Source organism: Nycticebus coucang, chromosome 8, assembly GCF_027406575.1.
Source record: "Nycticebus coucang isolate mNycCou1 chromosome 8, mNycCou1.pri, whole genome shotgun sequence".
Lineage (NCBI taxonomy): Eukaryota > Metazoa > Chordata > Mammalia > Primates > Lorisidae > Nycticebus > Nycticebus coucang.
Genome location: NC_069787.1, coordinates 9,701,579 through 9,725,191, shown reverse-complemented (window position 1 = coordinate 9,725,191; position 23,613 = coordinate 9,701,579). Strand labels below are relative to the sequence as shown.

At 45.7% G+C, this 23,613-nt stretch overlaps 1 protein-coding gene and 1 non-coding gene across 3 annotated transcripts; both read right to left on the bottom strand.

Annotated features, from left to right (window-relative positions):
- Positions 1 to 4,935: 4,935 nt before the first annotated feature.
- CIDEC (cell death inducing DFFA like effector c) lies at positions 4,936 to 21,270 on the bottom strand. Of its 2 annotated transcripts, XM_053598790.1 has the most exons (6): positions 21,193 to 21,270; positions 20,839 to 20,916; positions 19,760 to 19,913; positions 10,484 to 10,642; positions 10,211 to 10,398; positions 4,936 to 5,483 (listed from the first exon to the last, which is right to left on the bottom strand). In XM_053598790.1, the coding sequence occupies exons 1-6, from the start codon at positions 21,195 to 21,197 to the stop codon at positions 5,321 to 5,323; spliced, it is 747 nt and encodes a 248-aa protein (XP_053454765.1). In that variant the 5' UTR covers positions 21,198 to 21,270; the 3' UTR covers positions 4,936 to 5,320. The 2 variants fall into 2 exon arrangements, with proteins under 2 accessions (XP_053454765.1, XP_053454766.1); XM_053598791.1 differs by lacking the exon at positions 21,193 to 21,270 and having other exon boundaries at positions 20,770 to 20,898.
- Positions 11,267 to 11,373, bottom strand: LOC128592830 (U6 spliceosomal RNA). The gene has a single exon (XR_008382043.1). It is a non-coding gene; the product is annotated as a U6 spliceosomal RNA (small nuclear RNA).
- Positions 21,271 to 23,613: the final 2,343 nt, after the last annotated feature.

Genomic DNA, 23,613 nt, shown 5'->3' with positions numbered 1-23,613 from the left:
ATGAAGAAAAAGCAAAGAACAAAATGTATCCTACACTTACAATTACAGAAAGGTTATGCGCAACTTCTGTATTGTTTTATTTCTTTACTAAACTGTAACTGTCAATTCATTGTTTGCATTAGCAAAAGTCTGTAAATAAACCCAAGTACATCAACAGAAAAGTGGCTAAAATCAATTGCACCACAGTCATTAATTAAAGAATGTGTAATTCTATGGGAGCTTATGTGAGTCAAGCTCCAGAATACATTAAATCAAAAAAGCAAAGTGTACCTTGTTTATCCTGCAAGTTAAAAAAAGTGGGTGGGGGCGGGGAGGTGCCTCTAGCACAGTTGTTATGGCGGCGACCACATGCACCAAGCGTGGCAAGTTTGAACCTGGCCCAAGCCAGCTAAACAACAATGACAACTGCAACAATAACAACAACAAAAAAATAGCTGGGCATTGTGGCCGGTGCCTATAGTCCCAGCTACTTGGGAGGCTGATACAAGAGAATCACTTCAGCCCAAGAGTTTGAGGTTGTTGTGAGCTGTGACGCTGTGGCACTCTACTGAGGGCAACACAATGAGACTCTGTCTCAAACAAAAAAGGCACCAGCCACAAACACCTGAGCTGGCAGGTTCAAATCCAGCCTGGTCCTGCCAAACAACAATGATGGCTGCAACCAAAAAAAAGCCAGGCATTGTGGCAGGCGCCTGTAGTCCCAGCTACTTGGGAGGCAGAGGTAGGAGAATTGCTTGAGCCCAGGAGTTGGAGGTTGCTGTGAGCTGTGATGCAACAGCACTCTACCCAGGGCGACAGCTTGAGGCTCTGTCTCAAAAAAAAAAAAAAAAAAAAAAACTAAAACGACAAAAGCAAAATGAAGGATAGTGTGACTAGAATCTACATATGTATATGATATATATTTTTATTCCTCATATTTATATACTCTGCATTTCTGAAGGGATACACAAAAACAGGATGGTGGTTGCTTCTGGAGAAGGAATCAGAGGGAAGATGAATAATTATTTTTACCTTTTGGAACTGCCTAATTTTTTAACTCCATTGATATATTTCTTTTTCCCACACACATATAGTTAAAAAAATCTAACCTAGGGGTGGCGCCTGTGGCTCAGCGCCTGTGGTATATAGGGCGCCGGCCCCATATACCAAGGGTGGCGGGTTCGAACCCAGCCCCTTCTGAACTGCAACCAAAAAATGGCCGGGCGTTGTGGCGGGCGCCTGTAGTCCCAGCTGCTCAGGAGGCTGAGGCAGGAGAATCGCGGAAGCCTAGGAGCTGGAGGTTGCTGTGAGTCCTGTGACATCATGGCACTCTACCAAAGGTGGTAAAAAAAAAAAAAAAAATCTAAGCCAGGCCAGGTGCCATGGCCAACATCTGTAATCCTAGCACTCTGGGAGGCTCAGGTGGATGGATCCTTTTTTGTTGTTATTGTTGAGACAGAGTCTCACTATGTCGCCCTCGGTAGAGTGTCGTGGCATCACAGCTCACAGCAACCTCAAACTACTTGGCCTAAGCTATTCTCTTGCCTCAGCCTCCCAAGTAGCTGTGACCACAGGTGCCCGCCACAACGCCCAGCTATCCCTTGGTTGTAGTTGTCGTTTGGCAGGCCCGGGCTGGGTTCGAACCTGCCAGCTCCTATGTATGTGGCTGGCGCCCTAGCCGCTGAGCTACAGGTGCCGGGCCGAGTTGTCATTGTTGTTTAGCTGGCCCAAGCTGGGATTGAACCCACCAGCCTCGGTGTATGTGGCTGACGCTATATCCACTGTGCTACAGGCTCGAAGTCAGGCGGGTGGATTCTTGAGCTCAGGCGTTTGAGCAAGAGGAAGACCTTATCTACTAAAAATAGAAAAAAAACTAGCCAGGCATATAGCGGGTGCCTATAGTCCCAGCTACTCAGGAGGCTAAGGCAAGAGGAACTCTGGAGCCCAAGAGACTGATCTATGATGATGCCACGGTACTCCTCCCAGGGCAACAGAGTGAGACTCTATCTCAAAAAAAAGAAAATTTAAGCCAGATACAAAAAGACTATATGACTCATAAAAATGTTTTAAATTTAGGCTCAGCGCCTATGGCTCAAGCGGCTAAGGTGCCAGCCACATATACCTGAGCTGATGGGTTTAAATCCAGCCTGGGCCTGCCAAACAACAATAACGGCTGCAGCCAAGAAATAGCCAGGCGTTTTGGCAGGCGCCTGTAGTCCCAGCTACTTGGGAGGCGGAGGCAGGAGAACTGCTTGCGCCCAGGAGTTGGAGGTTGCTGTGAGCTGTGACGCCACATCACTCTACCCAGGGCGACAGCTTGAGGCTTTGTCTCAAAAAAAAAGTTCTAAATTTAAAAACATCATTTAATTTATAAAAAGAGAAATAAAAATTTTAAGACACAATGTGATTTATCTGATATTTTAGGAAAGGCCAGCTGTACTGGCAGAAACCAGTAGTTGCCAGGTTTGGGGGTAGGTGGGTGGAAGATAGAGGGGTTACTATAAAGGGATATGTGGGAGCTTTTTGACATGCTGGAAATGGTTATGTTAACTGTATAAATTTGCCAAAACTTACTGAACCATATACCTTAAAAGGGTTTTGTTGTATGCTGTGTCTCAATAAACTTAATTTTTTGTTGCTGTTGTTGGGGATTCATTGAGGGTACAATAAACCAGGTTACACTGATTGCAATTGTTAGGTAAAGTCCCTCTTGCAATCATGTCTTGCCCCCATAAAGTGTGACACACACCAAGGCCCCACCCCCCTCCCTCTGTCCCTCTTTCTGCTTCCCCCCCCATAACCTTAATTGTCATTAATTGTCCTCATATCAAAATTGAGTACATAAGATTCATGCTTCTCCATTCTTGTGATGCTTTACTAAGAATAATGTCTTCCACTTCCATCCAGGTTAATACGAAGGATGTAAGTCTCCATTTTTAAACTTCATTTTTTTTTAATTTGAAGATTTAAATAATTTTTTAAGAGATGTGCACACATATGGATAGGACTGCTGAGAAATGTGACAAAAATGCAAGTGATTCTATCTTAGGCTCAACCATGAGGGTGTGACTGTGCTTTGTCACAGGGCTCACAGTATTTTAGAATCCTTCTAAAAGAAAGGTCTGCCGTCACTTATAAACGTCAACTTGAGAAAAGACAGAAAGAGGCTCCGCGCCCATAGCTCAGTGGTTAGGGTGTTGGCCACACACACCAAGGCTGGCAGGTTCAAACCCAGCCCAGGCCTGCCAAACAATGACAAATACAACAACAAAAAATAGCCGAGTGTTGTGGTGGGCACCTGTAGTCCCAGCTACTTGGGAAGCTGAGGCAAGAGAATTGCTTAAGCCCAAGAGTTAGAGGTTGCTGTGCATTGTGACACCAATACAGAGGGCAACATAGTGAGACTCTGTCTCAAAAAAAAAAAAAGGAAATACTAAAGCCCAGGGGCTGGGACACAGACTTCCTTGACTACAGCAAACTTCTCCACTGGCCAGGCATAGCCTCAAAAAAAGCCATTCTCCTGCTAGGACTGGCCCCTGGTCCTCCTGAGGCTCAAACTCCCTTGCTTTTTGGAATTTCCCTCCCCAGGGACTTATCAAAAGCTGTCCTTTCCTGTTCACTGCTGTTTTGACTCCATTAGCCTCTGAGCTTCTGAAAGAAAAGAAGAATCTAATTTTCTGTAGACTAAGAGGTCTCAGTGCCTTGAGAGACTATGGTCAGTCACTCAAGACATGCTTGTGAAACTCTGGATCTTTGGAGGAAAGGAGTTTAGGACAAATACCAAGCTTTCACCATCCCCCAGTCCAACTTAGTTATTAATAACTCCACAAGAGGAGCATCAGCAAGGGTAGGCCAGGAGTACTTCCAGACTCAGGCAGACATCATGCCTCTGCCAGATACCCGTCCCATGGAACCAGCCTCCACCCAAAGCTGCAAAAGCCGGAGAGCCCAGAAGAGATGGCGCTCTTCAGCTAGCTTCAGCAACAACTCCTGTGTGTGGGCTGCAGGGTACAGGTCTGCTGCCAGCAGTAGCTCCCCATATAGCTTTGGTAACCCAGGCCTTTGTCTGAGTATTTACTAAATCCAAATAGGCTTTATAGTAAGGGTCATGAAATAAGTTTTGAATCTTTGAGTCACAGACTAAATAAAGCAGTCACCTACAAGCCCAGCCTTTCATGTTTGCCTTATCTGAGTTGCCTGATACTGAAAAATCCCAGCTCACGCTGATGAGAAACTAAGACTCTTTAGGGCTACCTAACAGCTCACTTTCTAATCCTGAGGTTAAAAGTCCTGAACAGGAAAGGTAAGCTGTCTGGCAAGCTAGGATAGGCATTGATGAAAAATTGCCTTCCAGCTCGATAAGTACTTTCCCACCGAACCACTTAAAAGATTATGAATGGCTCAGTGCCCGTAGCTCAGCAGTTAGGGCACTGACCACATACACCAGGGCTGGTGGGTTTGAATCCAGCCCGGCCTGCCAAACACCTACAACAACAAATAGCCAGGTGTTGTGGCAGGCACCTGTGGTCCCAGTTACTTGGGAGGCTGAGGCAAGAGAATTGCTTAAGCCCAAGAGTTTGAAGTTGTTGTGAGCTATGACACCACGGCACTCTCCCAAGGGCAACTGTCTCCAAAAGAAACATTATGAAATGTGACACTGAGAAATTAGAGCGACTTAATCCCACCTTCCTAATTAAAGCTCTTCTGATAGGAAAATTTATTTTGGAAATCGTCACTTATTGTATTGATTGCATAGTCTGCTCGAGTCTCAAATTCAGCAGATTTTAGTTTCATAATCAATTGCAATTTTTTGGGGGGGGGGTAGAGAAAGTGCTGTTTCCTGTAACCTCACTTTATGGAGAATGGTTTGACAATAGACTTCTCTCTTCCCTTAGTTCCTTCCAACCTTCCTGATAGAACCTTGCCTCCACCCCCGGCAAAGAGCACAGGCAAAGATGCATTTCCATAAATAATTTATTGTAAACTTTCTAACAGCATACACGGGTGAGCTTGACAGTTCACTCAGGAGAATTCTGAGACTGAGAAGCCAAAAGGTAGGGAGTATTATGAAAGTGTAGCCTATGAAGACAGATTGCTGAGGGGCAGATTTCATGCCACAGCCTATGCGAGACCAATCATGGTCAGCTAAGCGATGCTGGTAGAAAGGCCATGCCAGGAACATGAAGTTCTCCTTTGGCCAGCCCACCCCAGGTTTCCAGCCCTTCCTTCTCTATGGTGAGGGAGGGGTGATAAGAAGTGGCCAAGCTTGCGGGCACTACCAGTTAAGCATAGGGTCCCCAGACCAGTCTGTAGCTGGGGACGGCTCTAAGGACTTGGGATTTCACTGCAGTATCTTCAGACAGGTCGGAATGAGGGATGAGGTCTTGCCCTTGGGGGGCTGCTCTCCCTCTGTGGCATCAAGGAGCTGCCGCATGTAACAGGAAGTGCCAAGCAGCACATGGCCTGTGGCCTGCATGCTGAAGAGGACCCAGCGGAGAACTTCCCTGGGTGGAATAAAAAGGCATCCAAGTCAAAAACATAAAGTATAACCCCGCCTATACCCCCTTACATTTCCCCCTCCCCTACTCCTTCCTTGCTGGCCTGGAAGGGATGGTTTTCATTATATTCATTCTCTCCACGAATAAATACTACTGAGGTGGTAGGAGTGACTCCCCTCCTCCCCACCCCCCCCCACTTCACACAGCAGGGGTCCTAAAACTATGGCCCTCGGGCCACATGAGGCAGTGTGACTGTATTTGTTCCCGTTCTGTTTTTTTACTTCAAAATAAGATATGTGCAGTGCGCATAGGAATTTGTTCATAGTTTGTCTTTTTTTTTTTAACTATAATCCGGCCCTCCAACAGTCTGAGGGACAGTGAACTGACCCCCTGTTTAAAAAGTTTGAGGACCCCTGCATGTGCAAACAGAACTAAGAACTTGAGTCAGACAGGCCTGCATTGTGATCCAGTATTATCAGCTAGGTGAACTTTAGCAAACTGCTCTAGTTCTGTATTTCAGCGTCCTCATCAGTAAAATGGGTTGGTACCCGCCACCCAAGGTTGTGAGGTTGAAATAACATAAAGCACTCAACACAACGTCTGAAGTTTAGAAAGTAAGGGGAACGTGGAGCAAGAGAAGTTGTCTGAATCCTATGCAACTTTAATCAAATCTGTTTAAAGAGTAAGGGTCATGAGAGGTGTCTAGTCCTAGGGAGGATGAAGAGGGGAAGACAAAAGGAGAAGAAATACTCTTTGGCTATTGCTAAAACTTTAGTCTTCTATCAATCTTATTCAATAGGTAAATTTATGCTCTGGTTGGAGTGGAGGGGGGCAGAAAAACACATGGAACGATGAACTTCCATACATGAAAATATGTTATTTTTTTTTTTTTTGCAATTTTTAGCCAGGGCTGGGTTTGAACCCATCACCTCCAGCATATGGGGCTAGTGCCCTACTCCTTTGAGCCACAGGTACCACCCTATGTTACACTATTTTAAAAGACTATGCCAGAAAAGTATATCCATTTTTCAAATTTCAGAACTCAGGCTTAAAACCTAGCTGAAATCCTTAAAAAGGAATAAAATTCTGATACATACTACGCCATGGATGAACCTTGAAAACATTCTGCTAAGTGAAATAAGTCATACACAAAAGGACAAATATTTTTCTTATTCCACTTATATGAGCTTCCTAGAATAAGCAAATAATAGGGACAGAAAGTAGACTAGAGGTTACCAGGGTCTAAAGGGAAGGGAAATGGAGAGTTATTGTTTAATAGGTACAGAGTTTCTGTTTGGGACGATGAAAGCCTTCTGGAAATGGATGGTGAGTATGGTTGTATAACATTGTGAATACACTTACCACCACTGAACTGTACACTTAAAAATGGCTAAAATGGGGCAGTGCCTGTAGCTCAGTGGGCAGGGCACCAGCCCCATATACCAAGGGTGGTGGGTTCAAACCCAGCCCCGGCCAAACTGCAACAACAACCAAAAAAACATAGCTGGGTGTTGTGGCGGGCGCCTGTAGTCCCAGCTACTCGGGAGGCTGAGGTAAGAGAATCGCCTAAGCCCAGGAGCAGGAGGTTGCTGTGAGCTGTGTGACGCCACGGCACTCTGCCGAGGGCAACAAAGTGAGACTCTGTCTCTACAAAAAGAAAAAGAAATGGCTAAAATAGTAACATTTATGCTATATATATTTTACCATAATTTTTCTAAAACCTAGCGACACCACTAAGTCACTCAGCTGACTCCAGCTTGCTATTGTTTTTATCAAAAACAATTTGATACCAATATGTCTACTGACTGTTTAGGTCTGATACTCCTATTTCACCTAACTGGACTGAGTTGAAAGACTGAAACTTCTCACTCTAGAGTTCAAATCTGCAAACTACTGGCAGCAAACCCAGATTAAGAGGAGGCATGATATGGCCTCCTCAGAGCCCCAGGTCTGAGTTGCTATGAGCAATGACACCATGGCATTTAACAACAGGGTGACAGAATAAGACTTTGTCTCAAATAAATTAATTAATTAAACATATTCTCATGCTTCCTATAATACTTGATTAGACTTTCTAAATGAAAAGTCAAAAAGTTCATTAGATAATAAAAATGACTCTTGTTCATAGAATATGCAAATGAATTACTAAAGAAGAGGATCACTTGAGGCCAGGACTTTGAGAGCAGCCTGGGCAACACAGTAAAACCCCATCTCTACTAAAAATGAAAAAAAATGAGCCACATGTGGTGGCCTGTGCCTGTAGTCCCAGCTACTGGAGAGACTGAGGCGAGAGGATCACATGAGCCCAGGAGTTTGAAACAGCAGTGAGCTGTGATTATGACTTTCACTCCAGCCTGACCCACAAAGCAGGACTCTGCCTCTTAAAAATAAATAAATTAGGCTTGGTGCCCATAGCTCAAGCAGCTAAGGTGCAAGCCACATATACCAGAGCTGGTGGGTTCGAATCCAGCCCAGGCCTGCCAAACAACAATGACAACTACAACCAAAAAATAGCTGGGCGTTGCGGTAGGCGCCTGTAGTCCCAACTACTTGGGAGGCTGAGGTAAGAGAATTGCTTAAGCCCAAGAGTTTGAGGTTGCTGTGAGCTATGACATCACCACACTCTACCATGGGTGACATAGTGAGAATTTGTCTCAAAAAAAAAAAAAAAAGAAATAAGCCCAGGAGTTTGAGGTTGCTGTGAGCTGTGACGCCATAGCACTCTACCCAGGGTGACAGCTTGAGGCTCTGTCTCCAAAAAAATTATATAATTAATTATAATATAATTATAATATAATTATAATTAATATATAATTATATAATTAATTTTTTATTTTTTCTTATTTTTTTGAGACACAGTCTCAAGCTGTCATCCTGGGTAGAGTGCGGTGCAGTCATAGCTCACAGCAACCTCAAACTCTTGGGCTCAAGCAATCCTCTTGCTTCATTGTTTCTATTTTTAGTGGAGACAAGTCTCTTGCTTTCTTGGGGCAGGGGGAGGTCTTGCTTTTTTGTTCAGGCTGGTCCTGAACTTGTGAGCTCAAGCTATCCATCTGCCCTGGCTTCCCAGAGTGCTAGGATTATATGCGTGAACCACTGGGCCCAGCCAAATTAATTTCTTTAGAAGTGCTGGGATTAGAGAAGTGAGCCACCATACTGATCTTTTTTTTTTGTGACAGTCTCACTTTGTCACCCTCGATAGAGTACCTGGCATCATAGCTCACAGCAACCTCAAACTCTGGGGTTTGAGCAATCCTTTTGCCTCAGCCTGCCAAGTAGCTGGGACTACAGGCGCCCACAACACCCAGCTATTTTTAGAGACAAGGTCTTACTCTTGCTCTGGCTGGTCTTGAACCTGTGAGCTCAGGCAATCCACTTGCCTCAGCCTCCCAGAGTGCTAAGATTACAGATATGATCCACCACACCCAGCCTTCAGCATTCTCGATGGACCTATATGTGTGTGGAATTTTTTTTTTTTTGTAGAAACAGAGTTTCACTTTATTGCCCTCGGTAGAGTGCCGTTGTGTCACACAGCTCACAGCAACCTCCAACTCCTGGGCTTAGGCGATTCTCCTGCCTCAGCCTCCCGAGTAGCTGGGACTACAGGCGCCCGCCACAACGCCCAGCTATTTTTTGGTTGCAGTTTGGCTGGGGCTGGGTTTGAACCCGCCACCCTCGGCATATGGGGCCGGCGCCCTGCTCACTGAGCCACAGGCGCGACCCGGAATTTTTTTTTTTTTTTTTAAGAGACAGAATTTTATTTTGTCGCCCTCGGTAGAGTGCTATGGCGTCACAGCTCACAGCAACCTCCAACTCTTGGGCTTAGGTGATTCTCTTGCCTCAGCCTCCCAAGTAGCTGGGACTACAGGCGCCCAGCTGTAGTCCCAGCTACTGGAGAGACTGAGGCAAGACACAACGCCCGCCACAATGCCTGGCTTTTTTGTTGCAGTTTGGCTGGGGCCGGGTTTGAACCCGCCACTCTCCTTATATGGGGCCAGTGCCCTACTCACTGAGCCACATGCACCACCCGTGTATGTGAAATTTTGAATTCTCCTTTGAAATAACTGTAACTTCTAGCTAGGTCTCTTGTTAATTAATTCGATAAAATTTTTTACCTATGTTCCTAAGAGTTGATTAAAAGACTTAGGAAATCTTACTATTTTTTGTTAAAAAATGTATTTGCTATAGTAGAAAGTAATCGTAAAAATGGAAAGTACCCAGGTTCCACCAGGAGAAGTATGTGGGCCCCTTTGGCATATAATACTGTAATCCAAAGCACTTTGATAAATTGTACCTTTTTTTTTTGAGACAGCCTCAAGCTGTCACCCTGGGTAGAGTGCCATGGCATCTTAGCTCACAGAAACTTCCAACTCCTGGGCTTAAGCAATTCTCTTGCCTCAGCCTCCCAAGTAGCTGAGACTACAGGCACCTGCCACAACGCCCAGCTATTTTTTTTTTTTTTGGTTACAGCTGTCATTGTTGTTTGGCAGGCCCCGGGCTGGATTCGAACCCGCCAGCTCAGGTGTATGTGGCTGGCGCCTTAGCCACTTAAGCCACAGGTGCCAAGCCCACTTTGATAAATTGTAAAGGTCTGTATTATCTAGTACATTGTTATGCTTTGTCAACATCAATGCCACACCCAGTCCCTGAGAAGGCTGAGGTCCATGTGAACAGATAGGGGTTTTCTCATTTTTCGTGCCCGCCCTGCCCCTGGCAAATCTCAATTCACTCACTTCACCATGCGCTTGGCCCCATGGCAATGGAGATCATAGGAAAGGGAGTATGTATCATAGAAAGTTGCCTTCACATTCAGGCAGCCAACGAAGTCCTGAGGGTTCAGCTTGTACAGGTCAAAGGTTATGCGGGCCACATCAATCTTCCTGGCAGGCTTATGGGAGAGGGTGGGTTGGTACCTTGATCTCTGCACCAAGACAAGCAGATGGTTGGCACCCCTCGAGGTATTCTCCCAGGCTCCCAACTTGTTCCCCCCACAGGTGGGACCTAACCTGTTCTGATGGGGGCTGCCATTTCTGCCCCTTCTGGAGGACCATGAACACTGTATCCCCTGCCAGAGCTTGGAAATAGTCTTCTGTCTCTACGGTTGTGCCGTCTTCCTCCAGTACCAGGAAGAAGGGTTTGTCTGCCAGCATCAGGATGTCACGAACCTGGGGAATGAGGTCAGTGAGGTTTCAGTCATCCCCATGGAGCTATAGAACTGGTATGGGAAGACCCCCATGGAATCACCTCGGCTGCCAGGGAAAGAACAAGTAGGCTAGAATGTATTGCATGAAACTGGAACCCACGCTCTCTACCGGGGGATCACTACCCAAAGACTGTATCAAGGTACCTCTTGGTACATGGCTTCAGGGCTAGTGGTCTAGAATAGGATTGCACAATAAAATATAATGAGTCATATGTGTAATTTTTCTTGAGATAGGACTTTTATAGCATAAAATTCATCCTTTAAAAGTATACAACTCAAAGTTTTTAAATATAGGCACAGAGTTGCACAAGCATCACCACTACCTAATTCCAGAACTTCATTACCCCAAAGAGAAACTCAGTACCTATCAGCAATCGCTCCCCAATCCTCATCCCATGGCAACTGCTACTCTGCTGTCTCTATAGATTTGCCTATTCCAGACATTTCATATAAATGGAATTTCATATACAACCTGACATCTTTTTTTTTTTTGGCCGGGGCTGGGTTTGAACCCGCCACCTCCGGCATATGGGACCGGCGCCCTACCCGCTGAGCCACAGGCGCCGCCCGTGACATCTTTTTTTATATATATATGAAACACTTCACGAATTCGCGTGTCATCCTTGCGCAGGGGCCATGCTAATCTTCTCTGTATCGTTCCAATTTTAGTATATGTGCTGCCAAAGTGAGCACTAACCTGACATCTTTTTTCACTTAGCATATTTTCAAAGTCATCCACATTATGATTAATTCATTCTTGTGGCTAAGTAAGATTCTACCATATAGATATGCCACCTTTAAAAATTAGTTCATCTAGCTGGGCCTTGTGGCTGGTGCCTGTAGTCCCAGCTACTTGGGAAGCTGAGGCAAGAAAATTGCTTAATGGCGGCGCCTGTGGCTCAGTTGGCAAGGCGCCAGCCCCATATACCGAGGGTGGCGGGTTCAAACCCCGCCCAGCTGAACTGCAACCAAAAAATAGCTGGGCATTGTAGCGGGCACCTATAGTCCCAGCTACTCGGGAGGCTGAGGCAAGAGAATCGCTTAAGCCCGAGAGTTGGAGGTTGCTGTGAGCTGTGACACCATGGCACTCTACTAAGGGTGACATAGTGAGACTCTGTCTCAAAAAAAAAAAAAAAAAAAATTGGGCGGTGCCTGTGGCTCAAAGGAGTAGGGCACCAGGTCCATATACTGGAGGTGGCGGGTTCAAACCTGGCCCCAGCCAAAAACTGAAAAAAAAATTCATTCATCAACTGATAAACCCTTGGATGGGTTCCATTTTTTACTATTATAAATAATGTTATGAGCTTAGATGTACACTTTTTTCTGTAGACATAATGGTTTCGAATCTTCTAGTTTCATACCTAGGAGGATTGCTGAGTCATACAATAACTCAGTTTAACTTTTTTTTTTTTTTGAGACAGAGTCTCACTTGGTCACCCTTGGTAGAGCACTGTAGCATCACAGCTCACAGCAACTTCCAACTCTTGGGCTTAAGCAATTCTCTTGCCTCAGCTTCCCAAGTAGCTGGGACTACAGGCGCCCACCACAACACCTGGCTATTTTTTTGTTACAGTTGTCATTGTTTAGCAGGACGAGTCTGGGTTTGAACCACCAGTCCCAGTGCATGTGGCAGGCACCCTAACCACTTCACAGGCTACGGGTGCTGAGCCTGTGAAGTGATTTTGATTTGCATTCCCCTAATGACTAATAATTTTGAGCATCTTTTCATGTGTTTATTGACCATTTGTAGATCTTCATTAGAGAAATGTGCACTCAAATCTTTTGCTCATTTTTAAGTATATTTGTTTTTTAGCTTTGAACAATAAGCTGGAACTTTGCCCATTTTTAATTGAGTTGTCTTTTTGAGACAGTCTTTCTCTGTCACCACAGCTAGAGAGCAGTGGTGTCATCGTAGCTCACTACAACCTTAAATGCCAGGGCTCAAGCAATTCTTTTGCCTCAGCCTTCTGAGTAGTTGGGACTATAGGCCCATAGCACCACATCTGGCTAATTTTTTCTATTTTAAATAGAGATAGAGTCTCCCTCTTGTTAAAGCTGGTGTCAAACTCCTGACCTCAAAAAAAAACAAAAAAAAAAGTGTGGTGCCTGTGGCTCAAGGAGTAGGGCTCTGGCCCCACATACCCCACCACATGCTCTGGCGGGTTCAAACCCGGTCCCGGCCAAAAACTGCCAAAATGAAAAAAAGAAAGAAAAAAACTCTTGACCTCAAGCAATAGCAATCTTTCTGCCTCTGCCTCCCAGAGTTGAGTTGTCTTCTTATTGTTGAGTTGTAAGAATTCTTTATATATATATATATATATATATATATAGTTTTTCTTTTTGTATAGAGTTTCACTGTCACCCTCGGTAGAGTGCTATGGCATCACATAGCTCACAGCAACCTCCAGCTCTTGAGCTTAGGCGATTCTCTTGCCTCAGCCTCCCGACTAGCTGGGACTACAGAGGCCAACACAACACCTGGCTATTTTTTGTTGCAGTTTGGCCGTGGCTGGGATTGAACCCGCCACCCTTGGTATATGGGTGGTATATGGGCACCGCCCAAGAATTCTTTATATATTATACTAGATCCTTATAAGATATATGCATGGCCAGGCAGTGCCTGTGGCTCAACAGGGTAGGGCGCCAGTCCCATATGCTAGGTGGCGGGTTCAAGCCCAGCCCTGGCCAAAAACCACAAAAAAAAAAAAAAAAAAAAAGATATATGCGTGGCAAATATTTTCTCCCATTCCATGGATCTTTTTTATTTCATAGTGTCCTTTGATATTCAAAAGTTTTCAATGTTGACAAAGTCCAATTTTCCTTTGGTTGCTATGCTTTGGTGTCAGATCTAAGAAACCAAGGTCACAAAGACTTACATAATAATGTTTTCTTCTAAGAGTTGTATAGTTTTAGCTCTCAGACTTAGGTCTTTCATCCATTTCAATTTATCTTACTTCTCTGAACTAGTTTTATCATCTAAAAAAAGTTGAGGCAAGTACAATCCTAGAGTGATGATTAAATGCAAAAGTATAAAGACCCTTGAGTTGACTGCCTGGGTTTTCTTTTTTTTTCTTTTATGAGATTGAGTGTCACTCTGTTGCCCCAGGATAGAGTGCCATGCCATGCCATCACACCTCACAGCTCAAGCCATCCTCTTGCCTCAGCCTCCCAAGTAGCTGGGACTACAAGTAGCCGCCACAATGCCTGGCTATTTTTTTGTTGCACTTTGGCTGGAGCAGGGTTCGAACCCGCCACCCTCAATATATGGGGATGGCGCTCTACTCATTGAGCCACAGGCGCCACCCAGCAATTACTACATTTTTATGCCTTTTTTTTTTTTTTTGCGCAGTTTTTGGCTAGGGCCAGGTTTGAACCTGCCGCCTCTGGTATATGGGGCCAGAACCCCACTCCTTTGAGCCACAGGTGCCGCCCTGATATATATATATATATGTTTTTTTTTTTTTTTCCAAGACAGAGTCTCACTTTCTTGCCCTCAGCAGAGTTCTGTGGCATCATAGCTCACAGCAACCTCAAATTCTTGGGCTCAAGCCATCCTCTTGCCTCAGCCTCCCAAGTAGCTGGGACTACAAGCGCCCTCCACAAAGCCTGGCTATTTTTAGAGACGAGGTCTCACTTGGCTCGGGCTGGTCTTGAACCTGTGAGCTCAGGTAATCCACCTTCCTCGGCCTCCCAAGTGCTGGGATTACAGCCATGAACCACCATGCCTGGCCCATTTTTATGCTGTATTGATTAAGATGGAAAGAGATTCTGTAGAATGCTGTCAGGGTACATATTACATAGCTACATTTAGTTAATAATATATAAGAATAAACTATTTAGGACATTTACAACCATGTCATTAATTATCTTAGAATGGCAGAATCCTCACTTTTCTTTCTTAGATTCACAAGTGAACATATTTTGTTGCTTAAAATTCATTGGTAAGGGTCTGAAATCAGCAATACCCCCATAGCAATGAGCATACCTAGCTCCAGGATCTTAGTTTCTGAATAGCATTATTCACCAGTAAAATAAAGCATATCTCTGGCTTGGCACCTGTGGCTCAAGCAGCTAAGGCGCCAGCCACACACACCTGAGCTGGTGGGTTCAAATCCATCCTGGGCCCACCAAACAACAATGACGGCTGCAACCAAAAAATAGCCAGGCATTGTGGCGGGCGCCTGTAGTCCCAGCTACTTGGGAGGCCAAGGCAGAAGAATCGTTTGAGCCCATGAGATGGAGGTCTCTGTGAGCTGTGATGCCATGGCACTCTACCCAGGGTGACAGCTTGAGGCTCTGTCTCAAAAAAAAAAAAAAGAAAGAAAGAAAAAAAAGAAAGCAAAGCATGTCTCCTAAGGAAAAAAATGGCCAAGTTAAGGACTAGGCAGGGAAAGTACAAGATGAGCCTATAATATACTTTGTTGCACCAGAAAGAAAGGACTCAATGACGGGGACATGGCAAAAAAGACATAGAAAGCAGTTTGAATGGCGGTCCCATTGGCCAAGTCTGGGACCATCTGAGCATCAATAAATAATCTGTTACCATTATTATATCCCATTAAAACAGGAGTCCTCGGCTTGGCCCCCCTAGCACAGAGGTTACAGTGCCAACCACACACACCAAGGGTGCTGGGTTCGATCCTGGCCTGGGCCAGCTAAACAATGACAACTACAACCAAAAAATAGCCTGGCGTGGCAGGCGCCTGTAGTCCTAGCTACTCAGGAGGCTGAGGCAAGAGAATCACTTAAGCCCGAGTTGGAAGTTGCTGTGAGCTGTGATGCTAGAGCACTCTACTGAGGGTGACATAGTGAGACTGTCTCAAGAAAAAAAAAAATAGGAGCGCTTGATATAAACAAATGAATACATTGAACGTTAGGTGCAGACTCAGATATTTACTTAGTAGAAAGTACTGGCCTAGGCTCGGCGCCTGTGGCTCAAGAGGCTAAGGCGTCAGCCACATACACCTGAACTGGAGGGTTCGAATCCAGCCCGGGCCCGCCAAACAACAATGATGGCTGCAACCAAAAAATAGCTGGGCGTTGTGGCAGGCGCCTGTCATCCCAGCTACTTGGGAGGCTGAGGCAAGAAAATTGCTTAAGCCCAGGAGTTTGAGGTTGCCGTGAGCTGTGATGCCACAGCACTCTACCCAGGACAACAGCTTGAGGCTCTGTCTCAAAAAAAATAAATAAATAAAATAAAGTACTGGCCTAGAAAATAACATGAAGGAAAAAAATAATAATGTTACATAGAGAAACCCAACAATACCATTTTATTCAAATAATCAAAATCAGACAGGGTGGTTCCCGTAGTTCAGTGAGTAAGGTACCAGCCACATATACCAGAGCTAGTGGGTTCGAACCCAGCCCTGGCCTACTAAAAACAAAAAAAAATAGCTGGGCATTGTGGTGTGTGCCTATAGTCCCAGCTACTCAGTAGGCTGAGGCAAGAGAATCGCTTAAGCCCAAGAGTTGGAGGTTGCTGTGAGCTGTGATGCCACAGCACTCTACCGAGGACGACATAGTGAGACTCTGTCTCAATAAAACAAAACAAAAAAAATCAAGCAAATCAATGTGACAAGTCAAACTTGTATGTAACTTTGCAATGACAACTTATATTTATCATATTCTTACCAAGATATACAACCTGAATTGAAAAAAATAGGTATTTCCAAGCTAAGGGATAAACAAAATAAAATGGCTTATAAGCTTTAAAATGGTCATGGCCATGAAAGTAAAGGTAAGAGTAAGGAACTGTTCCAGATTGAAGGAGACTAAAGAAATGTATAATTAAATAAACACTTGATTCTGACCTAGATCCTTTGCTACAAAGGATATTATTAGAACAATGAGCAATGCTTGAATGGAGTCTCAGGATTCACATGTAGCAAAGTAACATTATATGTTTCCTGATTTTAATGTTTGTATTATTATTCCTGTTCATAAAAAATGCACACGCAAGTATCCCAGAATAATAAGCCACTGTTTGGTCAGTTACTCTCAAATGATTGAGGAAAAATTTTGTACTATATTTTGTTAGTTTGGGATTGCTTATTGTTTATTAAGGGTGGGCACAGGGGCTCATACTTGTAGTCCCAGAACTTTGGGAGGCTGAGGTGGGAAGATTGTTGAGGCCAGGAGTTCAAAAGCAGCCTGGGCCACATAGTGAGACCTTCATCTCTATAATTACAATCATCATCGTTATTATCCAGTGGCTTTCTGTTATCTTTTAAAGGAAAACTCAACTATTCTTTTCCACAGGCAAGAGGGGACTTCATGCTCTGATCCCTGACAACCACATCACCTTATGCTCTCCCCTTCAATCTCTCTGCTCCATCCTTTGCCAAACTTGGCAAAGAAGTCTAGATAGGCAGAGTCCTCTATGATCCATCAGTGAGATTCACCTCTGACCTGTCTACCATCTTGAAAAGGGGAGTTTCACTGTTGTTCCTCCTTGCATTCCTTGGAGATGAGAATTCCCCAAACTGAGTGGCTAAAAGAATCTCCTGGCTCGGGGCGGCGCCTGTGGCTCAGTGAGTAGGGCGCAGGCCCCATATACTGAGGGTGGCAGGTTCGAACCTGCCCCGGCCAAACAGCAACAAAAAAATAGCCAGGCGTTGTGGCAGATGCCTGTAGTCCTAGCTACTTGGGAGGCTGAGGCAAGAGAATCACCTCGTATGCCCATAAACACTATAGATAAATAAAAATGGAATTCTAAAAAAAAAAAAAAAAAAAAGAGAATCACTTAAGCCCAAGAGCTGGAGGTTGCTGTGAACTGTGATGCCACAGCACTCTACCAAGGGCAACAAAGTGAGACTCTGTCACTACAAAAAAAAAAAAAAAAAGAGAGACAGAGAATCTCCTGGCTCAGCACCCATAGCTCAGTGGTTAGGGCACCAGCCATATACACAGGGCTGGCGAGTTTGAACCAGGACTGGGCCTACTAAACAACAATGACAACTACAACAAACAAATGGCTCGTAGCCAGGTGTTGTGGTGGGTGCCTATAGTCCCAGCTACTTGGGAGGCTGAGGCAAGAGGATCGCCTAAGCCCAAGAGCTGGAGGTTGCTGTGAGCTGTGACACCACAACACCCTACCGAGGGTGACAAAGTAAGACTCTGTCTCTAAAAAAAAAAAAAAAAAAAGGCTAAGCATTGTGGCAGGCACCTGTAGTCCCAGCTACTTGGGAAGCTGAGGCAAGAGAATCGCTTAAGCCCAAGAGTTCAAGGTTTTATTTTATTTTATTTTTTAGAGACAGAGTCTCACCTTATCTCCCTTGGTAGAGTGCTATGACATCACAGCTCACAGCAACCTCCAACTCCTGGGTTTAGCGATTCTCTAGCCTCAGCCTCCCGAGTAGCTGGGACTACAGGTGCCTGCCACAATGCCCGGCTATTTTTTTTGTTGCAGTTTGGCCAGGGCTGGGTTTGAACCCACCACCATCTGTATATGGGGCCAGCGCCCTGCTCATTGAGCCACAGGCGCCACCCAAGAGTTCAAGGTTTAAGCCCAAGAGTTTGAGGTTGCTGTGAGCTGTCCTCACAGCTCACAGTACTCTACAGAGGGCAACATTATGAGACTCTGTCTCAAAAAAAAAAAAAAAAAAAAACTCCTGAAATACCTCTAAAAAAGAAAATCCATGGCTCTCACCCTTCCTTTGGAAGCTTACCCGATTAATAGAAGGAAGTCATCCACAGTTATTAACAAAGCCTTCAATTGGCGAGGTGTAGTGGCTCATGCCTGTAATACTAGCACTTTGGGAGGCCGGGGTGGGTGGATTGCCTGAGCTCAGGAGTTTGAGACCAGCCTGAGCAAGGGCAAGACCCCATCTCTAAAAATAAAAATAGGCAGGCACTGTGGTGGGTGCCTGTAGTCCTAGCTACGTGGAGGCTGAAGCAAGAGGATCTCTTGAGCCCAAGAGTTAGAGATTGCTATGAGCTATGACACCATGGGACCCTACCAAGGGTGACAAAGTGAGACTCTGTCTCAAAAAAAAAAAAAAAATGAAGCTTTCAATGAAAATTCCACTGTGGGGGACAGATTTATGGAGAACTACAACGGCTGAAGGTAGGAGATAGAGAAAGGAATACCCAAAAAATCCTTCACATTTCCCCAACCTTCAACTACTAGAAGAGGGAAATTGAGGGTCTTTCCATTAAGAAAAATGTGCCCCTGGCTGGGCACAGTGGCTCACATCTATAATTCCAGCACTTGGGAAGCCAAGGCGGGTGGATTGCCTGAGCTCATGAGTTCAAGACCAGCCTGAGGAAGAGACCCACATCTCTAAAAATAGCCAGGTATTGTGGTGGATGCCTGTAGCTACTTGGGAGGCTGAGGCAAGAGGATCGCTTGAACCCAAAAGTTTTTTTTTTTTTTTTTTTTTTTGTAGAGACAGAGTCTCACTTTATGGCCCTCTGTAGAGTGCTGTGGCCTCACACAGCTCACAGCAACCTCCAACTCCTGGGCTTAAGCGATTCTCTTGCCTCAGCCTCCCGAGTGAACCCAAAAGTTTAAGGTTGCTGTCAGCTAAGACACCACAGCACTCTACTGGGGGTGACCAAGTGATACTCTGTTTCAAAAAAAGAAAAAAAAGAGGGTGTTGCCTGTGGCTCAAAGGAGTAGGGCGCTAGCCCCATATACTGGAGGTGGTGGGTTCAAACCTGGCCCCTGCCAAAAAAAAAGCAAAGAAAGAAGGGCGGCGCCTGTGGCTCAGCGGGTAGGGCGCCGGTCCCATATGCCGGAGGTGGCGGGTTCAAACCCAGCCCCGGCCAAATTAAAAAAAAAAAAAAAAAGCAAAGAAAGAAAAGAAAAATGTGCTCTGAAAACACCACTGACCTACTGATATTGTAGGATTGCAAAGTACCACCCTCCCCCATCACCAGAGAGACATCATTAAGCAACTGGACAACTCTCCAGCCAGGCACTACCATTCCACTGTCACTGGCATCAGAATGGAAACTCTTTCACCTTCTAATCCCTGACCTCCATCCTTGCGGAATCCCAGCTCCTGACCTGGAGGACAGAGGCTGCCAGCAGAGCAGGCCCCAGTGGTTGGGGTTTGCTGAGCCTGGGCCGTCTCACCTTGTGGAGGAGGTCCTCAAGACTGTGTGCCGTGATGCCCTTGCGCACACTCCGGTCTGCGGTGCTTACTCGGTAGGGCTGGGCCCTGGGGGTTTCCTGGCTGGGCTCCGACAGCAGCTCCTGGGTCACCACCGAAGTGCTGACTGCCACATGCCTAAGCGTGGGTAAAACATCAGGATGAGCTGCCTGCAGCTCCCAGCCTTCATCCTACCAGGGTAACCACTCCCCTGCTCCTCCCACACTACCCACCAAGCCTGCTCTAGATAATCTTACCCAAAATCCTGCTAGAGCATCTCAAACTTTGATGGACATATGAGTCACCTGGGGATCTTGTTTAAAGGCAGGTTCTGATTTGGTAGGTCTGAGTGAACCCTAAGAATCCAGGTGATGTTGATGCTGCTGGTTCTTCGACCATGAGGAGTAAGTATCAAGGGGATAAAAGGCCCACCCCACCTTCTCCCCATTACCACCTCTCATCTGTAAAGTGAGATGCAGTAGGGAAGCCTGAAGTCAATGTATTTTTTTTTTTTTATTGTTAGGGATTCATTGAGGGTACAATAAGCCAGGTTACATTGATTGCAATTGTTAGGCAATGTCCCTCTTGCAATCATGTCAAATGTAAGGTATTTTTGAACTCTGAGATACCCAAGGTAGAAGCAAAGAAGTGGAGAGAACCTGGATTTTGGAGTCAGGCAGGCCCAGGTTTGAGCCTTGGCTCTGCTATGGATTTGCTAGGTGATTAAGAGCACCCACTCTGTGCTTCAGTTTTCTCATCAATGAATTTGGTATAATAATCTTCACGTCTCGAAGTTACTGTGGGACTTAAATAGGATCAGGAATCAAAGAACTAAGTACAGTGTCTGTTACTACTCAGTGTATGGCAGTGACGGAGGTGATAGCATTAATATCCCTGGGGGCTTGTTAGACGTACAAAATCTCAGGTCCCAGGGCAGACCTCTTGAATCAGAATATACATTAGAACAAAATCCTGACATGACTTATGTACCCACCGAAGTGTGAGGAGTGAACTACAGCTCACAGGTGGCTCCCCTTCACCTCTGCCCTTGGGCTCTCCTCACCTGGAGAGGGACTTGGGGTAGAGAAGACTGAGGGACTTCATGGCATACTCCATCCTCGTCAGCTGGACTATCTTGGACCTTGGAAGGAAGCAGAAACAGCTCATCAGATAGAGGAGAGGGTTCCCCTCATCATTGGTCACAGGGCAACCCAATCCCCATCCAACAAGCCCGTACCCTGGTTTCCTATCCCAACACACACACACACACACACACACACACACACACACACATCCCCTAGACCTTCCCCTGCCCAGCCCCATGTACGCTGTGACCACACTGAAGACCCCCACCCCACCCCAGTGTTGAGGCTCAGCCCCACTCAGCAGCTGCTCCTCCCGGCCCAGCCCCACTCACTCCATGTTCCTCTGCCCCTGGCTCTGGTCACACTGAACAGGGATCCCAAGTCGGGGCTGAAGAGGCCCTGCCTGGTTTGCTCCTGTCCCTAGGGGCAGAGTCCACTTTGCACTGGCAGGGGGTGAGTCACGCCACCTCACACTTCTAGGGACCATTCCCTCACCTCTAGTCCAGAGACCTCAGAAGCAGGAAGCCTGGTCTGAGCCTGTTTTCTCCCCTGGGTCCTTGAGCAATCTGAACCCCTCCCTGAGACTTCCCAGTGGCCAAAAGAACTTTCTGTGGTGACAGAAATATTCTGTTTGTATTCTCAGTACCATAGCTGGGGCGCCGGTCCCATATGCAGGAGGTGGCGAGTTCAAACCCAGCCTTGGCCAAAAACAAACAAAAATAAATAAATAAAATAAAATACCATAGCTACTAGCCCAAGTGGCTACTGGGGACTAGAAATGTGGCTAGCCACCTTTTTAATTTTATTGATTTTTTTTTTTTCTGAGACAGGGTCTCACTCTATTGCCCAGGCTGGAGTGCAGTTGGCACTACCTCAACTTACTGTAATCTCTAACTCCTGGGCTCAAGTGATCCTCCTGCTTCAGCCTCCTGAGTAACCGGGACTATAGGTATGTGCCACCACACCTGGCTAATTCTATTTTTCGTAGAGACTGGGTTTTGCTCTTGCTCAGACTGGTATTAAACTCCTGGCCTCAAGTGAACTTTCTGCCTCAGCCTCCCAGAATGCTAGGATCACAGGCGTGAGCCACCACACCTGGCTTCATTTTTTTTACTTTTTCTGTTTTGTCTTGCTGTGTTGCCCAGGCTGGTTTCAAATTCTTGGCCTCAAGTGATCCTCCCATGTTGGCTTCCCAAAGTGCTGGTATGACAGGCATGAGCTGTTGCACCTGGCCAATTTTATTGAATTTTAACTAATTTAAATTTAAATAGCCCCTGCGCTTTTGGCTTCTAGTACCCATAACTGGCCAGCACAAGTCTAGGCAGATAGCCCTGGGCTCACCTGCCACCACTCTTTCTCCTCAACGTCTGTATTTTAGCTCCTGACAGCACCAAGCCCTTGCATAGGTAGTTTCCTCCACCTACGATGCCTTTCTCTGACCCAGAGCTAAACTTTTGCAGCCCGAAGCCCCAGTTTCACTGGGCTCCACTCTTTGGAAAGCTTTCTCAGAGCTGATCATTACCTCATCATCCTGCCTGTCCCAGCTGGGGATACCTCAGTGTCTGTTTCTGCTCTAGCCCCTCAATCCCTGGGTGGTTGGCCCTGAGGTGCTCTCCCTACTCCAAGTCCCCTGCACAAAAAAGGCTTGGTACAAAGCAAGGGGCACAAGGAGTGGACATGGAACAAAAGGCCCTTTGCCAGTCAGGTAAAGTCACTCTTTTCTTCTAACACTTTGGGGGCTTTCCAGACCAGCCCCGCAGAGACAGAAAGCCCTCTTCACCACTTAGCACTACCCAGCCCACCAGAGAGTGCTCTGGCCTCACTCACTTCCTATCCCTGGCAAGACTCGGCCAAACCTCACCTCACCTCTCTCCAGGAGCAAAAAATGAATTCCTTACCTCCCCTTCAAGCCTCCTCCTCGAAAGACTGCCCTACAAGGCCTAACCCTCTCTTCCTTTTATTTCCAGTTCCCATGAAGCCCCTCCCCTGGCCTTCAGCCCCAGCTGGGGAAAAGAGCTGGGAAGTGAGTTATATCTCTCACCATAGGAATTTTGAGCCAGCCTGACTTCCAGAAAAGGCCTGAAATGAGGGGAGAAGGCATGTTTCGAAAGCTTTGGGAAAGGCTATGACCCAGGACATGCTATTAGGCACAGAGGGCGCAAGAGCAGGCAGAAGTGGGTTGTGGTCCCAGCCCCACCCCACATGAGCTATTTGAACTTCAGACAAGTCACCTTACTTCTGTGAGCCCCACTTCCGTCACCTATATAAAGGGATAATGATTCCTGTTTCATGGGGTAGGGGTAAGAATTAGTAATAGTCAAAGTAAAGGCTTTGCAACATAGATAACTCAGTAGATGGAAATGATTATTGGTATTACTAATAATATATTTATTAAATAACAGGAAGACAAGCTGAAATGTGTAGTAGTTAAGAGTGTACCATCTGACTTGTTGAGCGCTGTAGTGTTTGCAAGTAATTGATCACAAGCAGTTACAGATTTCTTTGTTCCTTTTCTACTCCCATTGCTTTGCTTGACTAGCCTAAGGAAAAAAGAGGAAAAGAAAAAGAAAAAAGAGTGTAAGATCTATGACCCACCAATTTCACTTCTATATCCATATATATGTGTGCATATATAAATAATATAGAGGCAGGCATGATGGCGTGCCCGTAGGCCCAGCTACTTGGACACTGAGGTAAAAGGATTTCTGGAGCCCATGAGTTTGAATCCAAGGTAGAAAACACAACCCTTTGTC